At 41.8% G+C, this 25,847-nt stretch overlaps 1 protein-coding gene across 2 annotated transcripts in view; it reads right to left on the reverse strand.

Moving 5' to 3' along the window:
• Positions 1-7,207: 7,207 nt before the first annotated feature.
• NDRG1 (N-myc downstream regulated 1) overlaps positions 7,208-25,847 on the reverse strand; it is a 39,879-nt gene continuing 21,239 nt past the window's right edge. The window contains exons 1-14 of one of the 2 annotated variants that reach the window (XM_019289276.3): positions 24,820-24,936; positions 23,224-23,329; positions 21,688-21,808; positions 19,330-19,392; positions 17,705-17,765; positions 17,166-17,252; positions 15,945-16,001; positions 14,914-15,017; positions 14,461-14,517; positions 13,603-13,654; positions 12,789-12,836; positions 11,215-11,250; positions 9,800-9,851; positions 7,208-9,064 (exon numbers count right to left, since the gene is read on the reverse strand). In XM_019289276.3, the coding sequence (XP_019144821.1) occupies positions 8,799-9,064; positions 9,800-9,851; positions 11,215-11,250; positions 12,789-12,836; positions 13,603-13,654; positions 14,461-14,517; positions 14,914-15,017; positions 15,945-16,001; positions 17,166-17,252; positions 17,705-17,765; positions 19,330-19,392; positions 21,688-21,808; positions 23,224-23,329; positions 24,820-24,864 (1,155 nt within the window). In that variant the 5' untranslated portion in view covers positions 24,865-24,936 and the 3' untranslated portion in view covers positions 7,208-8,798. Of the gene's footprint in view, positions 9,065-9,799; positions 9,852-11,214; positions 11,251-12,788; positions 12,837-13,602; positions 13,655-14,460; positions 14,518-14,913; positions 15,018-15,944; positions 16,002-17,165; positions 17,253-17,704; positions 17,766-19,329; positions 19,393-21,687; positions 21,809-23,223; positions 23,330-24,819; positions 24,937-25,847 lie in introns of those variants that run through there. The other variant, XM_010404740.3, reaches the window with a different exon arrangement.

Here is a 25,847-nt window from a genome sequence, read left to right on the forward strand (position 1 = left end):
TCCATGAAATCTCCAGTGGCAGAAAAGAAGGATGATCCCTGCCCGCATGTTCCAATGCAGGTGCAAAACACCTCTTCTCTTTGTTTCTCTGTTGGTAAGGAACCTGAGGCTGCCAGCATTTTGCAAGATTCAGCCTCATGACTGCCTTGGCCTGGATGATGTGACAGCAGAGGTCATATCTGACTTATCTGCCTCCAGTCACATGAGACCTCAGCACTTGCAAGATTGAGAATGTTACATTTCAAACTCCATCCCTTGGTAAAAAAGTTCCATGTGAACATACAAAAAAAGAGGCCTTGGCCAAGAAGATGACAATGTTTTCCAAAAAGAAAAATGGTTTGTATTGAGATGCTATAGGGAAGCAACACTAGGACCTCTTTCTCAATCACGTCCCCTAAATATGGCTTGGAACCCTGTGTTCTAATTCTTGTCCATCTTAAAATGCCATATATATGCATGTGTGTATATATAGACATATATGTATGTGCATCTATAGAAACAAATACATATATACACATTTATATGTGTATATATACACACCTATAAAATATTATGTGCAGGCACCTATATAATGTTGTATATAATATTATATATAAAACTATATAGAAACATGCCCATGAATATATATATAAATGTATATATTTACATATATATGTTCCTATGGTACATAAAAAGGAGAGCATGTGTAATATGTGTTTATATGTACAGTCAGTCTTTCTCCGTCTTACATGTACACATAAGGAAGGAAGAAAACAGGACCAGATCATGTATAAATAACTGTGTCCCTCAATTGGCTTGCTTTGCTTTGCAATTAGTTAATGCTGTAACCACAGCAATCAAATGCTGTAGTGGCTGAAACATATGGCTTTCACTGCAAGATAAAAGAAGCTATTGAAAGCTAATGCATGACCAGCAGCTCCAGTGCGTGTCAGTTTTTAGTGAAGTGGATGCCTGGAAACCACAGATCTTGCCCAACGTACCCAAGATGTTTCTGTTTCTAGCCTGGTTTCCTAAGGAAACCAGGCGTATGCAGCCACACTGTTCACTTGTTTGTCTGTCAGGCAGTCCCTTTGTGGGAAATGTCAAACAAAGCAGGCAGAAGTGTAAAGATCTCAGAAGCATTGCAATTCCTGCAATAAAAAATGAAATCAAAGAGCAGGGCAGGGAAGAGGCCCACACATTGTCCCCGTCAAGCCCATGCACACCTTCCATGCACTCAATGCACCCAGCACATCTGCAGTGTGGCCCACCCACCCCAGCAGCAGCATAAAGGGGGTTTCAAGCAGATTTTCCAGCCAGAAACAAGTAGCCATGGAGGAGGCAGAGCTGAAGGAATCACAGACAGGGAACAGTGGTTGTTACACTGCTGTAAAGGAGTTCTGTGGGGACATTGGGCACAAATCTATAGGAAACCAAGCATTGTTAGCTCTACTGCTCTGCTTGTGCAACTGGTTGGCTCTGAACAGGGAAGAGCATCACTTGTAGCCCATTAACTTGATCTGCACTCTGTGGTGCATTTGAGATCCTTTGTTTTAATGGATGTTTACAAGCAGATTAGCCCTAGGACTAAGGCAACAGATCAGCTTTAGATTCAGTTTCCTGACTCCCTCTGTGCCTGGGCAAATCATGTATCTTTACAAAAGTACTTTTGTGGTTACTGTTTTAATTCCTAGAGGACCTAGACCTAGATCCCCAAAGGCTTTCATTCATGGATCCAGCCCTTTGCTTCCCTTTTCCTCAGGACTTCAGAGCCACAACAACAAGGCCCTACTGTTCTTGCCTCTGCTGAGAGTGAAAACTCCTCCAGCAGGAACTGATGCTCATTGTACATTTGTGCAATGGGCCTAGGTCTCTGCTGGGACCTGAAAGCAATGCCACCATCTAAGGAAGAACAATTATAGCACTGAGGAGATACCAGGATCAGACCCCTCTGCCGCAATGGTCAAGTGAAAGGTTAAAGAAAGGATGAGAGTGACAATTTTTCAATGCAGCTTAAACCAAGACAGTTTGGCACACATCCAGCTCATGGCAATCATCCTGTTGGTCCTGTAGTCTGAGTCAAGGATGAAGGGTGGGATTTTGAAGGTCTGCTCATGTTGGCATGAGCAGCAAGACTCCAGCTATCTCCAGTGACCATAGCCATTAGCCTTCTGTGGAGGCTTCACCAGAGTCAGAACAGTAGCTCAAGCCACCTTGTCTGGGAGCCCCAGAAAGCACATTATCTACTCACTAAAGAAGTAGGCATGAAACTTATTAAAATGCCTTTCCACAGAGTGTTGGCTGGAATTTAAAACACCATTTTGGTGTGCATGCCACTGGACACAGGGTATAGTGCAGTTGTCGTATTTTTGATGTGTTCACTAGGGCTGTGCTGTGCGTATATAATATTCCAGGAAAACTACAACATTCAGAAAGACTGTGTCATCTTGTAAATTAAACCCTGGGATTTTTTTGTCCCAGCTTTCTTGAAGGAATTTTGAAACAAGCAGCTTATTAAACTGACAGAGACAGTGTTCTCACTATCTAGAGGCGCATACCCATACATTTACCTTCTCAAATTGTGACCTTCCAGTTTTAACATTTCGACAGAGTTATTTCTGTAAGCTTTATTTACTGAAATACATGAAAAATTAATGGGAAAACCAGATTGGTTTGGCAGTGTCAGTCTGAATTACTCCAGCTATATAACACTTTACTTGTTCATAAAGCATCATGGTGAGGTTTCTTAAGATGGCACGTTGCTGCTGTGGTTTAAAGATCTTAAATATGTGGCAAATGGTTAATGCATCGGTGACTCACACCTCATTTAGAAGTTCAGGCAAGCAAATGAAGGTGAAATATGTCTGTGACTGACATTTCTTTTACTTTTCTAATCTCCTTGCCTGGCCAATGTCTGAGTGTGCATTTGCAATCTGTGACAAAGCTGTGAACTAGAGGACACCTAAAAGTAAAGAGCCAGTAATGTGGTAAAAAAATTGGTGGTCTGAGACCATTTCCTCCATTGTGAATATTTTGGCAGCTTGGGAAAGCCAGTTATTTCCCAAGTCACATTCCTTTGCTGGTCTGTTTCTGGCTCAACATTTGGGATTTTTTTTCTGCAACACTCTTACTGGACTTCGGACAGAGGTCTAGAGTCTTTGAGCAAATTGAAGTGGGTTACTCAAACTGCCTGAGCATGTCTTCATTACCAGCTGTCTTGAGAAATTGCAAGAGTAACCTGTTTGCAACAGCCATACGAACTGAAATTGTTCAAACAAGGGTACTAAAGACATGGAGAAAAGCATTTAAATTAAAGAGTCATTGTTTCATATCACTTCGTTTACATATCCTCAGAGCTAACTCCAGTAAGGATTCTACCTTGTAATTCTAGGAAAAAATGCCTGTAGTGTTTTTCCACAAATCGAGCTTGCCTTCCAGCCTGAAGTATGTTACTTGCCTTGACAGGAACTTAGTCCACGACAGGAGGCCACTCAAAGTGTCTGAGATGGGTCAGTTGGGCTTGTGTGTCATGAGAAAATGCCTTCTCCTCATTCTCCCCAGCCTTCTCCTTCAGTGTGTCTTTTTTTTTCCAGGAAGGGCAGTTCTCTACATTTTTAAGCATTTTCCAGTCAACTGTGCCTCTGGCAATAGCTTTCAACAAAGGTACCATGTTTCACTGCTGTCTCTACAGGCACCAGAAGATCCATCTGGCCTCTGCAGCCTCTGCTGACCTGTGTGGCAGCTGCCCAGCACACAATCTTGTGCGAAGGGCTTCCTGGCTGCTTTCACTAGTCTGGGAAACCCATCATCTCCTGAGTACTTTGCACTTTCCAGATGAAGTGATGACCCTGTGTGAGGCTCTACTTCTGTAGGAACTCCCCTGCCCCAAACACACATGAGCAGCAGGGAGGGAATCACCATAGGATCAGATCAATGTTAAACATTGGCAGCTGGTGATAAAGAACTCAGATTTTTTTTGATTTGGTCACTAAACTAAATGAAAACATATTGCAGTCATTCAGTAAATGACAATTTCCTAGCTGGAGAGATCTGTGTGGGTCTGACAGTGTGCATCTCACCGCTGTGTGACGGGCTGGGTGGCACCTTTGCATGGGGCAGGCTCACCAAACCCTACAAGCAGGTCAGCTATTCCCTGAGCCAGTGCCAGGCCCAACAGCTGGGGCAGACCCACAGCTCAGCAGCCCCATCCTCCCTGCCCAGCATGCTGCCTGTAGGGGGCTGGGCCTCGTGGGGACCTGCACACAGAGGTACACACACACACAGAGCCAAGGGATGAAGAGCCCAGGCTGGTGGCATCTCTTGCTCTTCTCTGGGTGCCCTGGCTCATGTAGGCTCTGCCAGGAGCTGCCCCAGCCCTTCTCCAGTACTGCTGCCCAGCAAACAACCCTGCCCTCCCCCAACCCCCTCCACGCACTGACCTTGACCTCAATACCATAATCCACTCTAGCCATAAGCAATTGCAGAGAGTGGCAGGTCACCCAAGGATACTTTTTGCAGCTCTGTTGCAGGTCACAGCTCACTGTGGTGCTGCTGCTTGCAAAGGAAAAGCTGCCTCCTAACCCCTTTCCCAACCCTTGGGCTCTTTCGGACATGTCCAGTGATGTCTGCATCCAGTGTTTGATGCACATCCCACAGTCACCAGTGCCAAAAATATGTAGGGTGTATGGGATGTGGGGCTGCCTCTTTAATGACATCAAAACAACAACTCTCCTCCAGCCCCTAGGAGTGCTGGGTAAGTGAATGATCCCACACTGAGTTGCAGAGAACAGACATTGAACTGTTTGGCAGTTGCAATCAGAAGCCTTTTTTTCCTTTTTCTTCCCCCCAACACTGGTCAGCAGCTGCATTGTTTATAAAATGAATGGAGCCCTTAATGAAGCAATAGATAGAAACACTGAGAGGCTGTGTCTGTCTGTTACAAAGGGCTGAGGGGGAAGGGTGGAGCTCTTAAAATACCCTGACATCCTTTCTGTCAGTTATTTAAACATTAGGCATAGCAGTGATCAGCTACCAACAAAAAGTCTATATTTGGCTCAGTGGAAACGCTAAATCCACACATCAAAACAGCTGTTCATATAGACAGACTGGGAGAGGCTTTCTGTTCCAGTGAATGTGAAATAGTGCAAAATAGTGCAAAGAAAAAAAAGCAGACAATATGTGGGAAGGGGGAGGGCCAAGCTCGATGTGCAGCGCAAGCAGCACTGCTCAATGTGTTGTATTGATGGATGCAACAGACCCCCTTACAGGGACCCTGAGGATTGCAGCAGATCCTCTGCCCAAGATGCAAAAGCACACAGGGAAAGGATTCCAGCACTGGAGAGAAAAAATAAGCAGCTTTGCTATAAACAGTTTCCACTCCAGCTCAGTCCATCAGTCACAACACATGACATTAATCATACACCTCGAAAATATATCTAGGTTAAAATTTCCAGCTGTTTAGTCAATAGAGACTCTTAAAGAGGAAAGCAGCAGCATCCTTCAGCACAAAAGTCCTGCTGCCACGACATGGCATTGGCACATCCTCTCCCACACCCCCTCTGCAAGGAAAGGGAGCGGGAAAGATATCTTGAAGATTAGTCAGATTTTTATATAGTAGATGCCAAGGGCCAGGCAGAGGTGGAAATAACTTGGATTTCAGCAATGACATCCCTTGTATTAAGGGGTTTTGAAGGGCACCACTGCAGTGATGATTTGGCACTGAGATACAACTAATGCAATCAGGAAGCCTCATGGGTCCTGGGAGCCCATTCTGTTTTCTTTTATAACCCCAAAAGCACTGTGAGGGGCAAACTGGTTATTTTCTGGAAAGCTCCTGTTATGCAGTTAGAATTTCCTCTATGCCACAGTAGCTCCTTCCTCCCTGATGGCCCTTCACACTTGGAAAAAAGTGAAACCCCAGCTCATGTTTTCCAGGTTAATGACACTACAATATCCAGGCTAATTCTGTCTCCAACAATAACACAGAAGTCCGCTTTTGCAAGGCCTGGGTTTTTATAAAAATTTCTAATAAATCTGCAAGCCACTTTAATCTCTTCATTTACAGCACAAGTTAAAGACACCAGGAGACCAGGACTGCAAGGAAAGAGGAGTCATAACTTCTTGTAAAAGGGAAGACACCACTCCTCTGTACTGCCCTCCAGCTTTTATGTGCAGGAACACAGTGTTCTTTGCCAAATAAACACTTTTGGTTGCAAAGCTGACACTTATAGTGGTCCTAGCAACTCCTGCTGCTCAGAAGTGCTTGCAGATCCCTTTGTGCTGCAATAAGGCTTGGATACATTCCTCCCCATTAAACCAAAATAAACTGCCTAGGCTTGACAGGCACAGCATGGTGTCCTTGTGGAAGGAATGATTAGCCATTCCCAGAAAAGCTCAGCAAAGAACATAACTTTGCCCTTCTTTTGTAAGATGAACTGGCACAGGTTCCTCCTGTTTTCACTGGCACTGGCTGTCAAGTCCTTTGCTGGTATCAGTCCAGTCATGACTGCTGAATCATCACATCTAGCAGAGCCTTGGCTCAGACATGACAAATATTTGCTTTTGCATCATTCTATCACAGGATTTTTTGAAATACAGGAGGAAGGAGCAGCCCAAAATAGACCCAGCAAAGTCATCAAGGCACCTGTCACTGAAACCAGGGAATGTTAAGGAAGGCACTAGGTTAATCTTTACATTCCTGAAGTTACATTCTTCTAACACCTCCAAAAGGAACCAGCTTTAGAAACTCCAAGTGGTATCTGCAGTTTCAGTCAAGAGGCCTGAATAACTCCAGATATTCATGAGGAACTCATCACATCAGTGGATTTACAGATAAGACTGGGATCAGAAAGGATGCAATGAGTGTTGCACCAACTCCAGTGAGGAAGTCAGACCACAGATCTGTGCACTAGACAGTACTTTATCTAGGGAGACAAAAACAAAGCAAACAGCAAATAGTACTCTGTATCATGGCTCAATATTTTTCTAGGATATATTTCTATATCCTTTAGTACTAAAATAGCCAGCAACAATGCTGAAGTATGTGGTGTTTTCTGAGAATAGACTGGAGTGAGAAGTGGGGGAGGAGAGAAAGTTCTGAGCAAAAACGTAGGGAATGACAGAGATATGAGCAAAACCAAAAAGATTTCATTGATACAAAAGGATGGCAAGAATATATTTGGACTGAAAAAGATTATTGTACTCCTGGTAAAAGATGAAGACACCAGACTTTGCAAAGTTACAAATTTATTTGTTTTGAAATAAATACAAATACTTCATTAAGAAACTTTTCTTGATAGACTTTACACAATAGCTTTATTCTTTCTGGAAATTGTCTGTTCTTCCCACAAAACGTTATGGATATTCTACACAGGAGCTGAAGTTAGTCAATATAAAGTAACCTAGATGGTGTTCTTCTGAACAAGCAATCCCAAAGTATTAACGTTTGCTATTTAACTGCTCGGCATTTGAGCTTTTTTTCTGTGTGAGGGCCGCAATTCAGCAGCTATGCACTGGAGCTTGGCAAATCTTGTCCCACTAGCTATGGAAGGACAAACTTAAGAACACCCAACTGTGACATTCTGAGCGGCAGAAAGATGTCAAGCCACCAGCTTCAAAGAAAGCAACCCAAGGTATCAGGAAGCAATGCAAAGATGCAGAACCAGCAGATCATGACATTTACACAGTCATTAGACACTGTATTCCAGAGATACAGTGTTGATGCTCCACTACTTAGTGGAATATGCTTTTCAGCACCAGTGAGATCTCATCAGTTTCAAATCTAGTAATTAGTGGCAGTTGAATGTACAGTATCTAATTACATGCCCATTCCACAGTTATTCATCTCTTCTGACAAAGAACAGCTGGATCTGTCTCTGCTTACAGAATTCCAAATTTATCACAATTGTGCTGGACATAAAAAACTTGAGCTGCAAAGTTAAGAAGCTTTCTGAAGGAAAAATCAAGCTGTTTCTGCTTAGCTGGCATATACAGCTACCCTAACTTGTTACAGCTACACCAACTTCTGCAGTTTGGTAAACCCTTTGGCCCAAGTTCCTAAACAGGAAATCCTACCTTGCTTACCAAATTTAAATCCTGTCCTCATTTGGCTAAGCAGGTTTTAGGGTCTAGGAGGGGGGGGAAGGAAAGGAAGACTGGAACTAAATCTCAAAAATGTGAAATGAAAAACCTTAAAGATTTAGTTCATCTCAAAGTCACATTAAAATTGCCTATTTTAGTAGTATATTATTGTACATAGGAAAACAGGCTTGAATACTAATGAATTAGAAGGCCTATAAATGCACGATACATTAATTTTTCTATCATTTGAAGTCAAGCTATATACAATGAATTCAACTCCAGCTTCAACATTAGGCCATAACACATTTGTTTCATTTCCTTTTCTTAAAGTCATCCTTAGAAGTTATTTTTTTCTCCCCCACTGAAACTCATCTCAAATTGTGCCAGTTTACTTCAAGAGAATAAGAGATAAAGGGGCCTGTAACAGCTTTGATTTTAAAGGAGGGTATTGAGCAATTCTAGTTTGACTCTGAAGTGTTTACAACCACATCAGCTTTTGGCAAGTATCCTTTAGAATTTGGCATCCACTGAAGGAGGGCACAATAGCAGCAGCTGTCTGAGATACAAGAATAATGATAGAGCAAATGAGATGCTTCTTTTCTTTGGTCCCTCTCAGACCCTGGTGAATAGAGTTCATCCTACAGAATAGCTAGAGTTTAATACCAGTTATGTTTTTGTGATACGCAGGGGGCATCCATTACTTTTTCACACTGCCACCAGTTAAAACCTCCCACAGCCATCTAACAGGACACTTCCATGGACTTGGGGCTTGATTGTTCAGCATTGCTTGCCGAGTTCGGCGTCAGCTCGATCCGTGTGTCTGTGTGGGAGCGGTTCCTGGAACCATCCCCAGTGTGGGATCGGCTCCTCGTTCCCTCCCCAGTGTGAGACCGGCTCCTCGTTCCCTCCCCAGTGTGAGACCGGCTCCTCTGTCCTTCCAAAGAGGTTACACTGGAGCCAGAAGCGGTGCGGGACCTCATCAGCCTGGTCATGCTAGCAGAGGGCACTGGAAGAAGAGTCTTTCATTAATACCTTGCTTCACAGGCTTGGAAGGAAGCCCTTGCCTTCCTCTTGGCCTTAACCACCCTTGGAGAAGCCTTCAGGGTTGAATTGATACTTTTCAGGGTACTTCCACATGAGGAAGTACCTCCCCTGCTCCAGGCATGTACTTAACGAGACCAAATTATTACAGCGAAATTAGTGGCCAGGGCTGAGGGATTCAGGAAGCTTTAGGGAACATTACTGTGGCTGCAAGAATCCAGAGGGAAACTGAAGAGACTCATCAGCCCCTCCCATCACTTTCCAATATTCAGTCTTTGATGGCAACCCAGGCTCACAGTGCAACCACACAACAGCAACTGTCAGAAGCAAATATGGGAAAAACAAACAGTTACAACTCAAAGAAATCTCTGAGCCAATGAGGTTTTAAATGTTGTGTGCAGTAGATGAACCATATCCTGTGATGCCACGAGGGGACACTATTACAGATATCCACCTTAAAAACACTGAGATAAAGTAAAAGAGGTATTTGTGGGTATAAGCCATTTACAAAGCTCTCTAATAACATCACTTGATCTGAAAACCCTTTGCCCAGATACAGCATTTGTTTTTTTCCCCCCCCTGGAAAATGCATATCCAAAAGGGAAAGGGCGACACACCTGGGATCAAAGACTCTCTGGGTACTTAGATGCCCAATTAACTTCGGTAGCAAGATCAACCATTCCATAAAACCAATACTTACTGTATCCCATTCCCTGAACAAAGTATTTGAAAGCTTCAGCAAGCTTGGCAGGCTGCAAAAGAGAGAGAGAGCTATCATAAGCAGTGCTCAGTAGGTTATATCACAATGTTATAGATTCCATCTTAACAGGGACATCTTAAATATTTTCTGGGTTCTACTGACTATATGAAAACTTTTATGAGAAAATTCCACCATTCCCCTCCCTAGTCTTCACCCCGTTATTTTACAAATTGGATTACACGCATTTGAGACTGACATTTCCAGAGAAGAGAACTGGTCTAAACCTGGCTCAAACTTTAGTTACTTGTGCAGTTACTGAAGCAACAAAAGTGAACAAAACTAACTTGTAGAAAAAACTAAGTTGCTTTACTTCTGTTCACTTCAGTTGAAGGGAACAAAAGTAAAACAACTGGCCTCACAAAATGTACAAGGCAGTTCATACAAGACCAGTAATTGAGTAATTCCTAATCAGCAGAGAACAAATTCAGCTATTCAGGCTGATAGTTAGGTTTATAGGGCAAGAAAGCTCACCAGGAATACACAAGCACAACTGCCTACAACTGACATTCTTGCAATGAGGCACTCCCTGTTTCAATTACAGTCTCAATTATTTCACATGAAAATATTTTTTGCATAATTCTCTGAGCCACTGCAAAGAATGGACTCTCTATAACAGAAGCAATGCACATACTACCATGTGGCTTTAAAAAAGCCTTTTCCCAGCTCCCACTGTTGGGGCATACACTACCTGTACAGGGGCTTCAGCTGCAAGCAATTCCAAATTTAGCTTTTCCTTTAAGTTCACAAACACCACATTATATTGCATAGAAATCTGTTTAGATGTTATATCACATTCCAAAGCTGATTTACAAGTCAGCTCTTTTAGTGAGGCAACACAAAAGTGCAGGTAAATTTTAACTTTGCCAGCCTTTACTAGCAGCTTGGAACTTATGCCTAAATGTGTTTTAGAAACTCCAGTTCATCCAGAGTCAAGCTGAGTCAGTGTATGTAAGAACACAGCACTGTTATTTTCCTGTCTCCCACTTTCCTGATGTATACTATAAATACTCCAAGTAAGAATGTTGTTAAAATGCTAGTGGCTCAAGCCTTAATTCACATTATCTTAGTAAATAGGCATAAAATAATACCTCTGCATTCCCACCTCAGGTCTTTACTTGGTTAAGACTTTATTAGTGAAAATAATATCCCTTCCCAATCTTAGTTTTGCACTTCATTGCTCTTTAAAGGAAAAAAGAAAGCTCAGATGACCAACTGACATCATTATTCATGAAATCATAACCATCCTTTTGGCTGACATTTGGGAACAGCAAGTACTCTACAGGAAAACACTCATTTGTTGCAGTCTGACACGCTGCAGAACATGATTAGTAGGATTTCCGCCAGCCAAATCCTACCTGGGAAACTTGGGGGAGCCCGCCACAGTCAGCCATCTGAAATGGGATGAGAACAGCCAGTTAGTGCAATGCCAGAGGAACTCACTTATGCTTAGACAGATATATTGAAATGACCTTTTTAGCTATCTGCCAGAGAAAACACTTCCTTTTGTTGCGTGAGTAACATACACGTGGATGAACATATCAAAGCAAGCTGTTAAATGTTTATGAATGCTGTGACTGCACCCCAGAAAACCACAAAGTGTCTTGACTGACGCTCAGGCAAAGCAGCAGCTGGAGCTACAAATGGTTTTTGCTGGGCAGCAATTACCAGTTTCTTAGAAACCAGCCTATTAGTCCTGGTTGCAAGGTCAGCTCTGAACTACAATAACATGACTCTGTATTGACCTGGATGACAAACAGGGTAGAGAAAACAAACACCTAAAGCTCAGAGGTGAGAGGGAAAAACGATTTGCTCAGATCGCGGATGGCAAGCACCAGCCTGACTTGCCAAGGGAAGCAGGGAAAGCCAAATGAGAAAAGCTATCTTGAGTGCATGAAATATTTTTGGAGCATTTCATTTTTCCTGCCACTCCACCCCTCAAAGTCAACCCAACAAAAACAGTCCTGTTCCAAGGAATACTACAGGCTGAAAACAGTAGAGTTGTAAATTACAGGAAACCCCAAATCCTGTCTAGGATTAATTAGCAGCAAAACAGGCCTGCAGCAGGATCTGGCATCAGCCATATCCCTGGACTGAGCAAAGGCTGGCCACTGATAAAAGGTCTGAGATGATGTCAATAACTTTTTTAGGGTGTCTGCCACACCACATTATAGGGCAGCAGTGTAACTCCTCAATGTTAAGAGAAAAAAAAATTTAAAATCTTTATTATAATTTTCACTGGCCAGTTCAATAAAGAGATGCAGTAGAAGTTCCCAGCAAAGCATGACTAAACTTGTTTCACTGTTTGCATGCTATTACTTCATCAGTAACAAGCTGAAGATTGCCCCCATTATCTGAATGCCAAATATCAGCCGCAGCCTTTGCATTACGTTCTGCTGTTTGGAAGTGCATTTTATCAACTGTTTTTGGAAAATAGCATTAAGATATCCTGGACTGTACCCTCATAAAAGGCAGGATGACCAAACTGGCTGATAGATTAGCTGTCAATTCACCTGCCACTTCTGCTGAGAGGAAAGCACAGGAACAGAATGAACTTGTTTGCACTCCTACTCTGGTCACAGTTTTTTCAAACCTTTCAAAATATCTCAAGATCAGCTTTGCCAGCTCTAGTCAAATTCATTATGGGTATGTGAAATACTGAACATTTCAACTCTCATCCTTACTATTTTAAAATGGAGAAGCTGAGAAATTCCCTGCTGTTAACTCTGACAAGAAGCCCCTAGTCTTGTTTATTCCACTAAAATACTCTCGGCCTGAAGGAGCTCTCTTTTCACATCAGAATTGGATTCTCACTGTGTTATTGGTATTGCAACACATCACCCTGGTTTTTCTTTTTCAGCTAATCCAAACCAATATAATGGTTTTACATGAGAAGAATGTTTACTTTAAAAAGCACAGGTTTTGTTATTACCTTCAGAAGTGTGGTCCTTGTTGGGTCCAGCTTTGAGTTGCATTCAACCTATATAAAAGAATAGCAGCATAAGACATTGTACACAAGATTTTAATTATGAACTCTTGCATGAAAACAGATTTAACACCTTGTTTTCTGGCCTAACACAGCCTAAACTGAGTGTCTTACGATTCTGTGTGAAGACTATGTATACATAATACATATCTTTAAACCCAAGTAGGTCATCTCACATTTTTAACTGCATTTTTTCCATGTACAAGCCCATAGTTGGGAATTGGAGACTTTTCATCTGTTTCTGGGACTTCAATGGAAACAAGTGTTGTTTATCTTGTGATTTGGGGTCATCTGGTAGCGTCCCAAGTGGTGAGCAGCCATGTGGCCACGGGCCAGCAGACCGGGCATGCCCATTAAGGCACAACATTTGAAGTCATCCAGTCATCTGGGGCGAGTTATAATGGTCAAAAAAGTTCTTCACTTCCAGAGTGACCCAGGGCACAGCTCCAGCACCACACAGCAAGTTAAAATACCAGCAGCAGATTCCTCTCTAAAGGAAAATATTTGCGGTTCACTGGAACTGCTGTGGTGATTGTTCCTAACGTGGTAGCTATTAAATAAATGGTGCACAGCAGAGGGGGAAAAACAGCATGGAATTAATGGCAGCTCTCCTGCGGTCTGGAAGAGGAGAGCCACTAGGCTGGATTGGTAGCCAGCAGGGCTGCTGTGTGGCAGGAGCTCTGCTGGCCTCATGCAGCCCCCTTGGCTCGCCCCCACCCACCCTCAGCAGGCGTGGCAAAGGATGGCTCGAGGTACCCACCACAGCATCCACTGCCGGGGAGCTGTCACCGACCACCAGGAGGACAGGACACCTGCAAAGAAGCACACACAAGTGGTGTTATCTCTGCCACCCAGCCCGGACTTGCCCTGAGCTGCATTTTGTGTCTCTGGAAGGGTGAGACAGTTAAGTGTGTGGAAAGGATTTGGTTTGTATTCTGGACACCTTAAACATACATCAAATCCTGCGTTAGCTGCGGATCCACTGACATTCCTTGCCTGAGAACCTGATCTCTTCTCCAGCTGGCAGCAAATCAGCCCTTGACAGTGCTCTTATTCCTTGCTTTACAAGAAATTGAATGTGGGCATCAGCATCAAAGTCTCATGCCTACCACCCTCCAGGCCCTTGAGCTCCAACTTTTGGATCTGTCCATCCAATTCCAACCAGATTGTCAGAGGAACAGTCTCCTGTGCATAACCATCAGCAGCTGAGCTAGGAAGGACTTGACACCTATTATGTTGCATAAGTTGTAGCATAAGCAAAAAGCCATTAGCAGACAATCTGACAGTCAGTCAGTCATTCTCATACCTGCTTTATCTTCCTGAATACTTTTGGTTGGTTGGTTTTCAAATGGTTTTAAGTTGGGGTTTTTTGGTTGTATAGGCACAGCTCAAGCACCTTCAGAGCTACAGTTTCCATTAACTATAACGTATTTCTGCATGAAGCTAAGTACACCAACTTCTCAAGTACTTTGTAAGCCCAAATTTTGCACAGTGACAGGATGCACAGTGATGGGAATGACTTAACTTTCAATTTAAATATGTTTGCCAAATCTGAAGAGAGGAGTTCTTCCTAACGGCAGCCCCTGACTTGCAGTAACCTCTCAAATAAAATACTTACTGAAGGGTGACAACATTTACTCCAGGAACAGGGCGCTCAATTTCTAGGTCTCGCCGACTGAAAAAAAAAAAAAAAAAAAAAATAGAGAGGACAAAGGCTTTTGATACACTGGAATTCTATAGATACTTCTATATTCTTCTAGTTTAGAGAAAGTACAGACACTCACATGTTAATTTAATCTGATATATATATTGTAGCCTCCATAACTGATATAGAGCCACACTTAGACTGAAGGATCAATGTCTTAGTTCAGTCCCAGTGCACAATCTTTCACCCCACAAGTGCACAAGGTCCTTCTCCAATAAGCAAACCGCTTGAGATCCCTAAAGGCACTGTTAAGCAGAACTTCATACTGGGGGAACACATGTAATCCCACCACACAAGTAGTGTCTCTAAAGAGCTGGACAGCCTCTTAAAAAAGTTTCCAGTTAGAAATCAGGTAAATGTATTTACCTGTTGTAAGAGTTGACAAAGAGATGAAGGTTGGTTTGATTCATATCATTAATAATATGCTGACGGTAAGTATGGATCAGGTCATGGTTGCTGTGAATCTCTTCCTAAAGTGGAGACACAATCATTCAGAATAGGGGCTATTTTCTGAAAGGATCTGAAGACATGTCACAGTAGTTGTGTATCAGACTCATATCTGGACAACAGGAGTGTGTGCACCTTGAGGGAAGGGACCACTTCCAGCACCCAGTGAAGTCACCCAGAATTAATATTATCTTCTGATTGCAATACCGAAATTTTCTTTAAAACTCCAGGATTTTGTAATGTTAAAGTCTCACAATTGCAAAACACAGTGCAGATAGTTACAGTCAGACAAGTGTGAGGTTTTAAACTAAACAAAAAAAGAAGACTCAGGGTAAGAAGCCTAATAAATGTTTCCAGGGCAAAGCAGATGCTGAAGGCTTACAAACATGTAACGTGGAACTCAATTTCACAATAGTAAATAACTAAGCTTTGAGGACTTCAATCATAACATTTTCAAACAGTTGGGTTCTAAAGTCTTTATAGATTAGTTCCTTGTTCTGCTGGAATGGAGTTTTCCATTGCATTTACTAACAATGTCAAGCACAGCAAAGTAGCCTCAGAAAACAGTCCAGCACTTTGCATAAGGCTTGCACTGAAGAGCGCCATTAACACTAATAACCAGCTGTCACAGAGTTACACGTATATTATATAAAAACACTGAGGGGTTTTTCAGCTCAGAACATGACCATATACTCACGTTTAAGTGTTGGCTGCCTAGACAGGGAGCTGCCCCTACTAGAGTTTTCACAGCTGAGATGCACTTGAGTACTCAGGACACAGCAAACCCATGGCAGAACACACCCTCAAAATGCTGGGGACACAAGTGTGAATCCTATCTCACTGTTTCACTTCATCCTTTATTGTTTAAGTGAAGGCTTTTCCCCTCCATCCCAGCCCCAGGAGGTAAATACAGATGACTGAATACACCAGAGGAATCTTTTGAACTTTACCTTTCCAAATAGATGTGAAATGACCATGTCTGGCAAAGCGTTTGTCCAACCTGAAATCTGAACAGCAAGATTATCTAAGTATCTGCTACTGACACAGTCCCTGAACAAATGACACCTTCCAATTACCCATAAATAGACCAGTGGATGTTTCCCTGCTCTCTCTACATGTACAATACCCTAAAATGATATTTTGCCCCTCCATCCAACTAGAACACCTTTAGGGGTTCACATTTGAGTCATTCTCATCAGATGTCTTCACTAATGCAGTTATATAGGGAACACACTACTAGAGGCATAGGTGTATAGGGAATCACTCCCTGTAGGAACACCAAGCAAACCAGCCAGATGGGTGTCATTTAACCCCACTGCCCACTCTCTTCCCCAACAACCCACCCTAACAATGAGATGGAACTGGTACCATAAGCTCACAACCCACAGTAAGTGCTCCTGCTTTGGAAGGACACAAGAATATAAGGCACCTGCTGTACTCTTGAGGTGAGTAATACTTGAGAGGTGGAAGGCAGAGGCACAGATATGTAAGAATTTCAGGCAGTGAGGAATTGGGTGAGAATTGAAATGGGTCAGAAGTTCATTTCAGCATGGAAAAGTTACTACATTTCATTTAAGTAAGTTTGTCTGTCAAAGTATTTTGATAAATTTCACCTGGGAATATAATTAGTAACTAAGCCTTGAAAGAATGTTACCATCCTAGCTCAGCAAGCTTCTCCTAGGAGTTTCTTTTATGTCAACATTTTCTGGTTGTATGAACAATCTGTCCACAGTTACTGTAACTAATGCTCTTTTCTGAGTCCTTTTGGCATCTAAGGCTCAGATGATTGAAACATGGAAGATGCTGTTCTGGACATTTTTGTGTGCTCTACTTCATATTTTAGACTGTGCTGGTAAACAAAGCCATGGACAAGAAAGATGTTTCCAAAACTACCATGTCACGGTAAACTGTTCTCCCCCCCAGTTATGAGCTCTTAAGAATTGTCCCAGCAGCTCCATTGTACCACATGTATCTGTATCTGTTTTCCCAAAGTACTTATTTTTATCACGAGCTCTGTATGAAGTATTTTTGCAAATGGAAGAATAAACCCCAAAGGAGTTACCCCAGGATATTTTGTATCTGCAGCCGTGCCTTGACATACAAGATTGCCAAGCTCCTCATGTTCCGCAGGCTTGCAGTAACATTTATTTTTCTAACTTAAAGATGTTTACCTTAGTTGCTGCCCAGTCCATCCAACCTTCAGCACAAGGGTTTACGTTAATGAGAACTAATCCCTCCACCATCTCCGCATGGTTTAACTGCAAAAGAGAAGATTTAGGATATCCTTTGCAACTTGACAGTCAGCAAAAAAATTAAATTAGCAAATAATGTCCTGTGGAGGAAAGTGGTAGGTCCAGTTTTATCTTGCAGAAAACAAGCATATGTATGGGGGAAAAAAAATTTCATTAGAGAAGTTCAACTGAACAGCTGGAGAACATTAGGATTTAACTTTTTCTCCACCCTCAGTTTAAATAGAGAACTCCCATTATAAAAACCTTCTGCAAATTAACTGGGTAGAGCCCAGGCCTTAAAATGGAAAATCTAGGTCTTCTGGATTAGCTATCCTGCAGATTGTGGTATTTCACTTAAAAGCCTGGCTTGCATACTCAACTGGGCACAGCAGAACAGGAATTCTCCATGCACGCTATGGGGACAACAACACGTGAGGGAAATTGGGTTTGAGGCTTTAGGGAAGCTCCACAAAACTTACAGCAAATCTGGTTAAAATGTAGGCACCAGCTCCAGTTCCCATTCCTATGATGGTCTTCAGCCTGCACAGCAATAAAACAGAAGAGACAAATGAGGAAGAGTGCTAAAAATAAATTACATCAGTAGCCTTCCTCTTTCCCATGCCAGTGTGTATCTACAGAAGGGTGGGCTCAGTTTGGGCAAGCTGTGAGCCCTCAGCAACGTCAGTGGCCCCAGCAATTCTTGGAGGGCCCTGGTCCTCGTGCATTGCAGGGCAGCAGCCATCCTCACTTATCTTTAAGTAAATATACTGAGCAGCCACAGCATTATTCTGATCCTGGGAGGAAATGATTAGTCTCTGCCAGAAAACTTGTAAGATACAGACCTGAAATCTGCAGCCTGAATACAAAGCTCCCCCCTCCCTGGACTCTCCCTGCCTCCCCATCACAGCTATCCAACTGGGGCTCTGGTTCCTCTCTAAAAGAAAGCTGGCAGGGAAACATCTCCTGCTACCCAGTCACTGGGGTGATGAACTTTAAACTTCATAACCAAACGGGGCAGAAACAAACCAAATATTTGCATTAACTGAGATCAGGTTTAAAGCATCACCTTCAAGGTCTTAGAGAATACATGGAAGGGAAGGCTAGACAAAAGCACTCAGAAAAACAGATTATTCAATGCTTTTAGGAAAATACCTGAGGGTAGTTTTCATTCTCATTAGGACTTTGTAAATACACTCCAGTTTAATTGATTTTCAAGATGCTGATGTTATTGATCACATTTTTTTGTGCAGTGCAACAGAACTGACAGCTCTGTGCCTGACATTAGGCAGTTCAAAAAATACACATCCCCTAAAGAGGTAGTGAGGTAAACTGGTCTGCAGTAAGAGCTGGTTATAACTGAGCAATGTCTAAACTGGGGAGCTGGTCCAGCCTCTGTTTTCCAAAGCTGCCTAAACCTAAATGCCAAGTTTTCTCTCCTTGTTCTGAAAACCCCTTGGAGGTGTCTACCTGCCCTCTCCACTGTGTACCAGGAGCACAAACTCCACAGAAAGGGCATCTTTCTCACCTACAGCTCCTACTAAAGCTGAGCTTTAAGGGAAAACAACCCCCAAACATGGTGCAGGTAGACAACCCAGGAACACTGCCACCAGGTGTTTTAACTGGTAACCTGGCATCTACTCTTGGTAGTAGAAGAGGCTTAGGGAGGTCAGACAGACCCCCTAGGACATTCAAGCCACAGAAAAGAAAACAGTAAATGTCTTCAGATGGGACTGTGCTTTTTTTTTCCTGCTTAACCACACAGGAAAACGTGGGCTGCTACAGTGGGAAGAACAGATTGTCTGTGCCCTGCCCCTGCGAGGGGGATGCAGAGAATACTGGAGGAAGCCCCTAAATTAGGCACATGGGATTTCTCCTAAGTTGCTTCCTGTTTAAAAATAAACAGACATTTCAAAAAGGGCCAAAAAATAAGCTCTTTCAGAAACCAAGGCAAAAGCAATCCATCTGTAACACAGGAATCCAAAACAACCACAAGTGTAGTTTGAGCAAACAAAATGCCAGACAGCCAGGCCAAAGCAAATGCCTGCTCTTTCAGTGAGCCACAGAGAGAAGAATGAGAAAAATAAGTAAACAATTCTGCACTCACCCAAACTGTTTCAGGATTCCAGGAATCATTTCAGCCAGCTGATCCATGGAGGGATACACATACCTACGACAAGCATGTTTTTGAGGAGTTATTACACCACATCCAGCAGTGTACACTGGCATATTTAGAGACAGTGATCACTGTAGATGTAATAGCAAATGCTGTCATCATGAGATCATTGTGTGTACGAGCTGAATTTAAATCAGGAGCAAGCACAAGTAATTTAGCAGAAACAGGAGCATAATCTATATATGTTCTATGTGTTACAGGACAATGGATGTCTAAGAACAAAATAGACCACAATGAATCTTTCCCAAGGAGAGTTAACATTATGACCTTATGAAAAAGTTTGAACCAGAGAGATGAGTTTCCAACCACATTCACTGGGTTTGTATTGCTGGTCCACCACAAAAAAGTTCCCCTGTATTTCAGAATCAGGGACTACAGAAGTGAGTTCCAGATATTTGGCAAAAAACTTACATGCATGTTTTTAGGGACACAAACATTACCATAGGATAAATGGGAACAGCTTTCCATTACTATTGATGGAGAAAATGAAGGCATAAGAAAGGCTATGAAGCTGCTGAGGAAAGCTCAATAAAAACAGCTGTTTCTTACTGCTCCTGGCCTTCTTCAAAGCAGAAACAAAACTTTGAGGGAAGGAAATTCTGAGCAAAATCTCAACTGAGTATCATGTGGAAAAAAAAAAAAATCTACCCACAGTAGAGCTGGAAAACATCTGCCTAAGATGTATTTAAATCTCTGCTTCCCATCAGAATTACACTTAATTATTCTCTAGCTTAGCCTCCAAAATATAACAAGCAAAAACCACCAAGGACTGCAAAATGTTTTATTTTCTTAGATTTTCTTGTTGGTATATTAAACCTTGTAATGACAAAAGCTAGTGTTACTGCAACAGCTTTGGTCTGGGAGACTTTATTGCAGCTTTTCTTATTTTTTTACTTACTTAAAGTACTTAAAGGAGACCTATAAGAAAGAGGCGGACAGACTTTTCAGCAGGGCCAGTTGTGATAGGAAAAGGGGTAATGGTTTTAAACCAAAAGAGGGTAGATTTAAGTTAAATCTAAGGAAGAAGTTTTTTTACAATGAGGGTGGAAAACCCTTAAAAAGGTTGCCCAGAGAGGTGGTGGATGCTCCACCCCTGCAAACATTCAAGGTCAGGTTGGACAGGCCTCTGAGCAATCTGATCAAGTTGTCCCTGCTCATTGCAGGGGGGTTGGACTAGATAACCTGTAAATTTCCCTTCTAAACCAAGCCATAATTCTATGACTTAATTTAGGCATGCTGGTCTCCCAGTTGAAGGGCAGGTAAACATAATACAGCTTCTTACACGGCCATCATGATTTTGTCAAGCAGAAGTCTTTACTAGCCACAGATCATGACGGCTGCCCTCTGCAGCTGACAACTCAGAAGCGATAACACCTGTCCAGGACACAAGGGCTAAGGCACTTAAAAGCTCATGATTTAAACAAATGCAAAGAAGGGATGACTGAAATAGCTTTGTAGGCTGCTCTGATAGACAACTGGGGCATTGCAGCTAACAACAGCATCAGACCAGCTTAAAAATTAAGCAGGGAAATAGACTGGCTCATGCAATAAGAGTACTTATAAGCTCCTTAATACGTAGTTCTCACAGAACAACTGGTCCTTGCCTTGAATCCTCCCCTTGGCATGTTGGCTGCTCCCTTCCTCAGCCAAGCTGATTCCTGTCCAAGGGGCATCTCAAGGTAAACCTCTCTCATTTGACCTAAACAGGCCAAGCCTTTTGGCAATGACAGTGCTCAAGGTTTCCAAGAGTTACAGCATTGGATGTGGTACAGTCAGGAATATGCAGATATGACATTCTGGGGGGGTTCATCACCTTGTTATTGCCTAACAACTTGGATTTTCCAGGTAGGTTATCAACTTAACATCTACCGTGCTGCCATTTCACAAAGACCACAGATTTAGGAAGGACATTATGTAGAGGTTAATGCCTGTCTTATTTACAGTAATAGTTTAATTTTGTATTTTTTTATTCAGGATGTCATTACAAAATAAGCTAATTCACTATTTGAATTGACAAGATGTAGACATCTGTCAAGGAACTGCTTTACGAGCAGTCTCATTATCAGAGCTAAAACACAAAACTGCAGCCCCAAAGTCTACTGTGAACTGGCACAACCAAACAGAGCTCCCAGAACTCCAGTACTTTAGAAATGGAGTGTCAGGATTTAAGTTCAAAAGCCAACTACTGTGCTTGCTGCAAGTACCTTTTAATGAAATCAAAGATCAAGACTCTTTTTCCAAAAAGAGGATAACTATGAAAGCATGGGCTGTTTTTCCCAGAGAACTCACCCAGCCTGGAAAGATGGTGCTCCATCCTGCTGGCCAGGTGCATCCACATGGCAGACTGCAAAGTGCTGGGTGATTTCCTGCATATCCTCAAAGTTGAAGAGAGGATTGAAGCAAGTTTTATCTTGGGAAGGAAAGAAAATATGAAATAATTATGCTGAAGGAAATACTAAGTTTTCAGCTATAAAAATAATTTATTCACCTACCCTGCAGGTTAATGAAAAGTTGAATCGATCAGGTCAGCTAAGGTTTGTCCAAGTTATTTTTGTACCTACTAGAAGTATTTGCTTGGTACACCTAATTCCTCAAAAAAATATTCTTTATGCAAACTTAAAATACTAACAAAATGTAGCCAAGGGTATTCATCCCAGGTTTTGTCTTAGATTAAATTATCAATTTCCTTGTCCTTTTAATTTTTTTAAAATTGTGTCAAAACAAATGGAGAAAAAAGAATATTCAAGGATAAGATTGTGGCTTGACCTTTTGCCCAAATATTAGAAGTTAAACATTATGTGATCAGATGCTGCAGACAGCTCAAGACAAAAATCATCCTTCTGGGACACTCAGTGCTGTAGGCTCCAAGTTTTGAGGTGATCTTATGAAGAAATATTCATGCGGGGAAAGCATTAGGATATTTTCCTTCTGGTGTGGAAAGCACCATCTTTGAGATGCCTAGAAAATGGTTCAATATTCTGTGTGTGTTTCTGAATGTCCTCACACAATATATATGCAAAATATCTTGGCAGAATATAAAATGCTTTTAGCTCAAATCAGCTTTAGGAGAATATGCAAGTCCAGGAAAACTTTGTAACTCTGGAAAGAAAAAGCTCTAATTCAAAGTTAACTTCCAGATTTTCTCTGCCCTGATTCACTGAAAATCAAAACTAAAGACAATTCCACAAAACACAGGCAAGAAAGCAGATTTTTTTGTCTTACTAGTAATATTCACCCCCTTGCAATAGCCAGACTTTCAAGATCTGCAGGTGTTTTTAAATATTGATAGCTGATTAAGAAACAGTGAATTGTGTGCAACAAGTATGTCTGACAAAAGATCAAACTAGACCAGGTCTGGATATTAGCTCATTATATGACAGATGAGATAAAAGGCTGGCTAAGGACACAAAGCCAGCACTCATTTCATACTGACTTGACATATAATGCATATAAATCCAAGCAGCACGAGACTGCTTATCAGACAGGACCCAAAGCCCCAGCAGGGTTGTTTTTTCAGTCCTGCTGGTAATATACCATCAGCCTCCTCTTAAGATTTTTTTGCAGCATTCATACACAGTTGCTATGAACTACCAGAGATCTTTTGCCCCTTTAACTGAAACATTCCAATTATTTACTGCACAAGGATTAAAAAAAAAAAAAAATCTGAGAATTACACTTGCTGTGAGAGTTAGGTGCCATTAACAGCTTCCAATGCACACAAACAAACAAGGACCTGGGAAGGGTTTCCTAGCCACTGCTGCTTTCTCACCTCTGATTATGGCAGTGCTGTCACAGAACCTGTGCTGGTAATTAAAGCTTACTTACGGTTCAGCCCGATGTCGTGGTAGGTGAGGATGGCCGGGCGGTTCCCCCTGGGAGTGCCACACATGGTGACACGGACTGAGCCGTGCACGGTCTCCACATCTTGCTCCTGGGAGAGAACAGGAAGACTGTCAGGGATTGTCCAAGTGCTCCACAGCTGCTGCAGCAGACCCTGATCGACCACAAGCACAGGTCCTGCCCCATCCCAGGGTATGCTCTGCAATCCTATGCTAACACCCCCTGTTCTCCCCCATGGTGGGGGCTCTGTGATAACATTTTACATTTGACTGTCACCTACTCCAGCCCACATACAACTACAGAAGCACTCAAGCTGCTAGCTCTAACCACATGCTGAGGGAATAGTTAAACACTTTAACCACATTAAAAGGCAGGATAAGAAAACATAAAGAAAGCAGTTTGTTGTAGTGACACCTAAAATAACAGGAGCTTACAACTCTGACTCTCAACATTTGCAAAAGTACAAGTCACCAAGATGAAATATTTCTGATTTCTAGGAAATGAACTCTAGCTGAGCAAATAACCACTATTCCCCAAAGAAAGCAGCATTGAGTAGCTTGTACTTGCTTATTTGCCATAAAGATTTATTATACTGTGAAGCCTTGTGATGGCAGTAGCCTTCCCCAATAAAAGTGACAGCCATGTGTTTGTTTCTTGGCTTGTGATGTTCAGACCTGAGCATAAACCCAACTGTCTGAAGTTTGCTAATAGAACAAAATAACCATGACATTATTGTGGTGCTTATCAGAAAAACAACATTAAGAAGTAAACCACTATTATTTGGGATAACAGGAGTTTATACTACTTATTGATCTTAAAGCCAAGGACACCATCATTAACAAACCAAAGTCCCCCTGAGCACCATCTTCTGGATCTCTAAGTTCGATGTGACTTACACAAAAGATGGAAAAGTTTTTGTTTCTTTTGCACTTGAACTTCAGATGAATATAAACAATTTGGTATTTTGCCAATGTGTATAAAGGGAATCACAAACTTACTGTTCTTTCTGACACTTTTTTACAGTACAGTTACACTCACATAACAATCAAAGAATTATATAGGTAGCAGCCAGTCTTTGCATCTCACCAGAATCCTTTATTTACTGCACAGGACACAGATACGATCCATGTCATTCACCACTGCCTGCTGCTGCAGGGCTTGCTTGACTTGTTCCAGGCAGTAACACCCAGAGGCAAAATCCAAGTTAAATTCAAATCTATTAAAATTATGCTGTAGAAATCAGAGGTGTACAGCCTCTGCAAAAACCTTTTTAAAAAACCTCTTCCAATATCTCAGGTAATAATTCAATCTAAATCTCAGCTCCTTAATTTGATACAAGGAATGCACTGCAAATTTTGTTGAAAATAAGGATTCTAGGCAACACCATTCTACATTTAATCTAGTTTCTTTTTAATTACACAATTACATCAATTTTAAGTTACAACTGAAGCACTGAATCAAGATCTAAGCCCCTTGTACATGGGGAGAGATGAGCATTGCTGCTCTCTGAACTATACTCCATCAAAACTCTAGTTTTCAGCTTTTATATCTCCTTATAGACTCATTCCTCTGCATACTCACTGCATTACTTATCAAGTAAGCTGTATCTTCCACATCCAGGACCATCCTTAGGCAAAACAGGGTGGCAAATCCAGCAAGTCAAACAGAGGACGGGTGGCAGGTTTTTACTTTGTCCCAGCATGGAACTGGGTTATATAGACAAGCTGCTCTCCTACATAGGCTTATGACTCCCATAATGCCAGCTGGGGAAACCAAAACAGACTAATTCATGAGGATGTCATTCTTAAATAGGATTTGAGCCAGGTTTGATCAGGGGAAGAATATACTCAACAGAGGTCAGACATCAAAGATGAACTAAGTCCCCGCCACACAACATAAAAGCGCCAAATTTCAAACCTGGGAATTAGCAGAGTCTTTCCTGTTGCTGTTTCCACCAGGTTTGGAGTTGTTTAGCTTCATTTTGCATTTTGTCATCTGAAATGCTGGAACACCCCAAACTTATGCTAAATTAAATCAGAATTGAGTTCTTTCCTAAAAGCCAGGGTTAAAGTTTCAAGTAAACACAAAAGACTAAAAAATTAGTGTAAGTCACAATGATTCTGAACAACACAACCAAGGCTTTTAAAATGTTTGATATCTAGTATTTTCCAAAGTAGATAAGCAACATTTAGTTTAAAGGATTCCTACATCAGCACGAGTGTCACCAAGTTCAGTTTTTTACAGAAAATACGGGATTGTATGGTATACATTGGGTATGTCATTAACATCCCTTCCAACCCAAGCCTTTCTACAATTATATTTTAATAGTGTATGTTAAAGATCATCTAATTCCAACCTCCTGCTGTGGGCAGGCATGCCACCCATTAAATCAGATTGCTCAAGGCCCCAATAACATTCTACATCATTAATATATATTTGGGTATTATCATTATACAATACTCCTGAAGAGATTTTCAGTGCCAGTACAATTTCAGCAATTAATAACAGCTGAAATTAATAATGATGGCAATTAATATTTTCCACATTCTACTCTCTTACACTTAGCTAATTTAAAAAAATAATAATTTGGCAATCTCAACACAGTAATG

The sequence above is a fragment of the Corvus cornix genome, chromosome 2 (genome assembly GCF_000738735.6).
Source record: "Corvus cornix cornix isolate S_Up_H32 chromosome 2, ASM73873v5, whole genome shotgun sequence".
Lineage (NCBI taxonomy): Eukaryota > Metazoa > Chordata > Aves > Passeriformes > Corvidae > Corvus > Corvus cornix.